The sequence below is a fragment of the Mandrillus leucophaeus genome, unplaced genomic scaffold (genome assembly GCF_000951045.1).
Source record: "Mandrillus leucophaeus isolate KB7577 unplaced genomic scaffold, Mleu.le_1.0 Scaffold842, whole genome shotgun sequence".
Classification (NCBI taxonomy): Eukaryota; Metazoa; Chordata; class Mammalia; order Primates; family Cercopithecidae; genus Mandrillus; species Mandrillus leucophaeus.
Window position 1 is genome coordinate 19,684 of NW_012109164.1, and position 7,001 is coordinate 26,684.

Sequence of the window (7,001 nt, forward strand, 5' to 3'; positions counted from 1 at the left end):
CTGTGCCTGGCTTATTTCACTTAACATAATGATCTCCAGTTCCACCCATTTTGTCACAACTGACAGGATCTCATTCTTTTATATGGCTGAATATTACTCCACTGTGTATATGTAGGACATTTTCTGTATTCATTCATCTGTTGATGGACACTTAAGTTGCTTCCAAATCTTAGTTATTGTGAACAGTGCTGCAACAAACATGGGAGCGCAGATACCTCTTCAATATACTGGTCTTGTTTCTTTTGGGTATATAGCCAGCAGTGGGATTGCTGGATCATGTGGTAGCTATGTTTAGTTTTCTGAGGAATCTCCAAACTGTTCTCCATAGTGATTGTACTAATTTACATTCCCACCAACAGTGTACAAGGCTTTTCTTTTCTCTACATCCTTGTCAGCATTTGTTATTGCCTGTCTTTTGAATAAAGCCATTTTTAACTGAGACGAGAGGATATCTCACAGTAGCTTTGATTTCCATTTCTCTGATGACCAGTGATGTTAAGCACCTTTTCAAGCACCTTTTCATATGCCTGCTTCCCATTTAGATGTCTTCTTTTACTTCCATTTTTGTATATTGTATGTGTTTGCATGATAAAATCTACTTTATCAGGAAACATAAAACATAAAGTGAAATGGAAAAAAAAAAAGGAAACATTACAGGAAACAGTCATTCACCTAATATACGTTCATTGGGCAGAAGGCAAATAATAGATGTGAAACCCGAAGGTTTAGGACAGGAAACAAAGGAAAGTTATTTCCTCATTCTCCCTAACCACATCCTTCAAGTCTTCTTCCTTATTTATTACATCACATGGACAAATAGACTTGACCACACCTCCTGACATTGCTCAATATTTGCTTGAGTGAAAAGAGGCTGAGGCAACCTGAAGGAGGAGCTCTCATTACCTTCTGCCCATCACTTAATAAATAGCCAGTCAATTCCTCAACATTCTGGTACATTGTTGGAGAGATGAGACAGTCACACCAGCTGCCCCTAGTGGGGCTCTTATTGTTTTCTCTTATTCCAAGTCAACTATGTGAGATCTGTGGTGAGTACACTTTGAGCTAAAATTACTCCGGAGTGATAGTCTACTGAATACTCTTGACAAGAGACTCTATGTAGAGTTACCTGAGAAAAGATCCCATTCCAGTTTCATATGTGGTTGGACTCTATGAATGATGAAAAGGGTGGCAGGAGATGGTGAGGAAAGTCTCACAATGCATGTTGTTGTAAGAGGAATTATAGATTGTGTGTTCATTTGCCTCACTGCTCTTTCTATGCTCAGATCCTCTCTAGCACAGCATCCTACCAAGTAACTCTCTATTCATGTGAATTTCCAATGACAAAAAATTTATGCTCCCAGAAACTTTTCTAGATCATGGAAAGTTATCTTTTGGTTTTGATATGCGATTTTTTTTTCCTGAAATTTGACACAAGATTTTTGGGTTAGCCCCCTTGTAACTACACAGAAAAAAAAAAAAAATCTCTTTCAAATAGTGATGACTGCTATCTTGTCATGAGTTAATTTAGATGTTCCAAGTTGCATGTCCACCTCCCTTCAACTCTTTCCGAGGACACATGGGATAAAGTTCCATCATCTCTTGCATGGGTGTTAGCCCCAGAGATTGTGTGGTTCTGTAAAAGAACATTAAAGTAAGAGAAAGGAAAACTAAATTCAAGCTCAGTTTGATCCCTTAGTCATTGAATGACCCAACGTTTCTGAATTTCTTTAGCTTCATTCATAAAAAAAGGATAATGAGGGGAGACGCTTGAAGCAAATTATCTCCTGAAGTCTGGTGCAGTTCTCAGGTGCATGACTTCTCTTTTCTGAGACTTTACTCTGAAATTAAGCTTCAAACCAGTCCAAAGATGACTAGGTAGTACTATCTGTGCTCTCTAACCAGTAAGAAAATACCACAGAAGACAGGTTTGTATACATACAGGCTAAAGCATAGACTCTTCTGACTTTAATTTTTCTTCTTGACCTGACATTTCCCTTGTTGGATCCTAAGAATAGGGGATGGCTATGTAGGTTTTGGCTTTCTATTCATTTTAAACAATAATAATAATTAAATTGATCTTTGAGAGTCAAGGAAGCTGATTTGAGTTGTTGACCAGGAACTGAAAAGTCTGTTTCAGGGCCAGAAAATCTGCTGAGCTGGATGCTTCCACAAAATCTCAGAGAATTGACTCACAATTGTGCCATTGCGTCTGCAACAAACCATGGCCTTTCTACAATCACTCTATTCAGATCTTCTTGACTCTTTCTTTTAAAGCAAAGAAAACTGGGCAAGGGAAATTACATTTCCTTGATTCTCAAGTATAGTGATAAAAACTCCAGTTACGCTGGAAAAAAATAGTATGTGCAGCATTTTACAGTTTATTCGGTGGTTTCTTGTCCAATATCTATAAGGTAAGTGTTAATAGCGACAATGTTTAAATGAGAAAACTAAGGGTAACACGAGTTCCATAACTTATTATCCACAGTCATAAGTTAAGGAGCACAGACTGTGGCCAAAATCTGAATCTAAAGCTCACGTTCTTTTCACTCTCCCACTAATCTATTAGGTAATCCGGAGGTGTGTAGGATTTGGGGCTACTCCTCAAGATTATGGAAAAATATATTGAGAGAGTGTCCTGTGTTTTAAATAGTAACTCTTTTTATTCTCCTCTATTTCCTTGGGAGCTCTGGATTCTCCCACTTCCACAGTATAATGTGACTTCCCTCCATCTCTGGAATTGGGGCATGTTGTAGGCTAAAACTGGAGAGTTTTTCACAACCTGTATAATGTTGAATAATGACCTCGATGCCCAGCCAGCTGGGCAATCAGACAATAAAGTTTTGGGGTCAATCATCAGTATAACATAGAATTTTTACCTGCATTTTCTCAGCATTAACCCAATTGATTTAGAAGATGGAGAAGGAAAGAACTGAATCCAGGAAGTAGAAAGTCCTGCTTACTGGGAGTCAGAAGACATGTAATCTAGTTTCAGCTCAGCCTCCAGTTATGGAAGTTTCTTTAAGGAGACTCTCTCTAAGTTTCATATACAAAATTAGGGAATGATGCTAAATTTCCCAGGCAGGAGTCTGCGAGTACACAATGATAACTCTGCACCAGTTGTTAAAATATGAAAACATTTTCATGCTGGTTGTTAAAGGAGTAATGTCTGGCATGGGGGTAGGTTCAAGACCCACCTTTGTATTATTCCACCAACACAGTCAGCAGCCACTGGATTGGTCTAGGTCTGTGCCATACCTGTTACTAAATATTTTTATATAACCCCTGCTCCAAGTCTTACTATATTCTGAGTGTGTGTTTCTTATTTCCTTCCTTCTCTGCCACAGAGGTAAGTGAAGAAAACTACATCCGCCTAAAACCTTTGTTGAATACAATGAACCAGTCAAAGTATACCAGGGGAACCAGCTCCTCTGCCAATGTCCTGTTGTCCCTCCAACTTGTTGGAATACAGAACCAAAACCTGAAGCAAAAGCTGATCCAACAAATCAAATACACTGTGAAAACGAGACGTAAGTTGCTGTATTCTCTGGAAGATTTAGAAAAACTTTACCTATTTAAAGATTATCTGCTACTAATCCTAAAAATCATGCATCCGAAATATCCCTGCTATATCCATTCTAATGGTACCAAACTTGAGGTAACAGAAACATGCCCAAAATACAATCCCACACCACTCACCCTAGAGCTAGGTCTTGCTTCTTTTGGTCTTAAAAATCATTTTTCTTCAAGAAGCCACAAACAAAAGCTATGGATTCTTACCCATTAATGCTGTTATTTAAGTTAGCTTAGTTCACAACCACATGAGAATACAGACCATAACTAAGAAAGCTGGTGATGGAGAGGCAACCATGGAACAATCCAGATTTGGACTAGGTGTGGGTTGGGCTTGAACCCGTCATGTTAATACTGAGCCTCAGTTTTCCAATTAGTATAAGGGGAAATGAAGCCACCCTTACCTACCTCATAATATTATTATAAGAATTATGAGAAGCCTGAGAGTTTTGATACTCTATAAGACAGAACATAAAAAGTCAAGTATTACTATCCTAGCAAGCTGGTACCACAAAGAGAAAGAAAAGAAAAAACCCAAGATCTTGTTGTTTATCTATCTATTTTTCCTCTTTTTTCACTTTCATAAGGATTGCATGATTCCAAAACAATTCTGTGATTTTATGGAAAAGACCAAGATTTAGTTTGCATTTATATAATACTGCTCTAAAAGGCTCTGCTTTGAGGATAAAGAAGAGAGGAATCAAATATTCGTACAGGAATGTATCACATAATGGTGAACATATATGACGGTGGTCTCACAAGATTTTAATACTCTATTTTTATTGTACCTTTTCTGTGCGTAGATATGTTTAGATACACAAATACTATTGGGCTACAGTTGCCTATAGTATTCAGGACAGTAACATGCTGTACTGGTTTTTAGCCTGAAAGCAACAAGCTGTACCCTATAGCCTAGGTGTGTAGTCAACTATACCATCGGGGTTTGTGTAAGTACACTCTATGATGTTTGCACAGTAATAAAATCACTTAACAACCGGTTTCTCAGAATTTATCCCTATCATTAAGTGACACAAGACTGTATAGAGCGCAACAGAAGAAAGAAGTGATAGGCAATATAAGTCTCAAGGAAATCAGGAGGCCCAAAAAATCACAAGCATGTACCTTGTTAAGCTTGAATACTTTTCTTTTCAGTGTCACAGGTAAGCTCAGGAGAGCTTGCCTTGATTATACTGGCTTTGGGAGCATGTCGTAACCCTGCCGAAAACTTAATATATGATTACCACCTGATTGACAAGCTAGAAAATAAATTCCAAGCAGAAATTGAAAATATGGGTAAGAATCAAATATTTAGAGACCCTAGACAACATTGTCTTCTCCTCTGCTGATTCAGAACTATAGGAAGTTTACCTCCACTCTTTCCTTCTCCTCTTCATCCTGTTCATCTCATGATGTCTTTGCAGGGCACTTCCCTTTTTCCCTTTCAGTATGCATCTTGAATTTTCTTTTTAAATATGTTCAGCTGAGCATCGACCCTATGTCAAGTACTACTTTACATATGATGGCAGACACACACACACACACACACACACACACACACACACAAGACACCATTCGCTAATCCTCCAGGAGCTTGGCTTTAAGTCAAACGATGAAATACACCAGAAATAACTGAACAACACAGGACAAAGTGTCATAAGTACCAAAATACACAATGCTAGTATATGAGCTAAAGGCGGCCAGAGTACATTATTACTGGGAGAAATCAACCGCTCATGGTGGCCACTAGTGAGGTGCACTGTTTTATTTCAATTCCTACCCAACATTTATTCTAGTTTTCATTAAGTCCATCTTCCTTTGAGATGGCCTCCAACCTAGATTTCTACTTACAGTTTCAACACCTTACGGAAAACGCAAGAGGCTTAGAGGTAGAAAACCTGTATTCTGGCCCTAGCTCTGTAACCACCTGAATATCTAGATAGCATCTTAATCTCTTTAAGGCTATGTCCCCTCAGTAATAAAATGAAAGAAATTGAGTGGCATTTAGTGGCCCTTAAAAGCCTTTACATTTCTCAGGTTTTCTAATTCTATGGGTGACCTCCCCCTTCTATTACCCACCTTTCCTTAAATGTAAAGAAATTGAAATAGAGTAAGTAGGAATAGATGGAAAATGCATACTCCATTACCACTTCCATGATTAAGGGAGGTATTTCTTCTCTTTTCTAGAAGCACACAATGGCAATCCCCTGACTAACTACTACCAGCTCAGCCTGGACGTTTTGGCCTTGTGTCTGTTCAATGGGACCTACTCAACCACCAAAGTTGTCAACTACTTCACTCCTGAAAATAAAAACTATTATTTTGGTAGCCAGTTCTCGGTAGGTGAGTTTACTAAGCCCAATTCCCTTGGTACAGAGGACATGGTCACCAGTAGGTCTTGCCCTTTGAGTTCTTCTACCAGTAAGTACTTGAATTTTATTTTCTACCCTCTTTGCTCCAGTCCTCTCAAAAGGGAATTTTCTTTTTGAGAAGAATGGATGATGGATGGCATTTAAGCCTCTTTCTAGATGTGTGGTATACTAGAAATACCTGGTTTCTGCTCCAGCTCTTCTTTGAGTTATATAAACAACGAATGTTAACTCTTGATCTTAATTTTTCCATCTGGAAAATGAGGATAAAACATGAGTATATTCACAAGAAATATTTTAGAAAGGGTAAGTTTTAGAAAAGGGAAATGCAATGGAATTCGTTTAACTTAACACCGTCTCTTTCTCTAGTTTATTGGGACAATTTGGATACCTCGATAGTCTTGAACAATACTACCTCTCCAGTGACAAAGTCCAATATTATAATCAATAGGTTATATATTCACCTTGGGAAATGAACCAGAAATTTCCCACTGTGTCAGCCTTAACATCCAAAAAGAAGTCTTTAGACAGTTAGTATAGGTGCTTAGCCTCTATGGATCCAGATATACAAGTTCATCTTTCTCCAAATTCAAAGTTCAAATTTAAGTTCAAAGCAAATCACCATTTTAGTATTTCTGGATAGTAAGGAGAATGTGAGATTTCTCAGACTTCTCTTCCCATGAGAGAGGAAAGGTCCCAGGCTAAAGAACACAGGAGAGACCAAGTATCAAGCCAGAAAACGAGTCCTTATCTTTCCTCCTTCCAATCTCTGGCCTCATTCTCTTTTGTAAAGAGGTTTGCTGGGCAACAACTCTGTTAAGGACTATTTTCTAATCAGTCTAATGAAACCCTTGAGAGGCTTACAAAGATGTAGTTTATTTGATGCATTGTCCTAGGTTTTCTCAATCCCTCAGCCAACATGGCTAAAAGATTAGAGAAAGATAGAAAAGATGGGAGCAACCAAGATATAAAAGTGAAATACTGTCCATGTGTATGCACCTACAAATCCATAGGTGTTTTATGACCAAGGTATGTGTGTAATGAGAAAAACCCAGAATTGTATTT

General features: G+C 38.2%; 1 protein-coding gene across 1 annotated transcript in view; it reads left to right on the forward strand.

The window, feature by feature from the left end:
- The first annotated feature begins 862 nt into the window (after positions 1-862).
- The window catches only part of TCN1 (transcobalamin I (vitamin B12 binding protein, R binder family)), a 14,098-nt gene continuing 7,959 nt past the window's right edge, over positions 863-7,001 (forward strand). The window contains exons 1-4 of the mRNA XM_011968396.1: positions 863-1,046; positions 3,345-3,527; positions 4,723-4,863; positions 5,755-5,910. Coding sequence (XP_011823786.1) covers positions 968-1,046; positions 3,345-3,527; positions 4,723-4,863; positions 5,755-5,910 — 559 coding nt within the window. The 5' untranslated portion in view covers positions 863-967. The remainder of the gene's footprint in view (positions 1,047-3,344; positions 3,528-4,722; positions 4,864-5,754; positions 5,911-7,001) is intronic.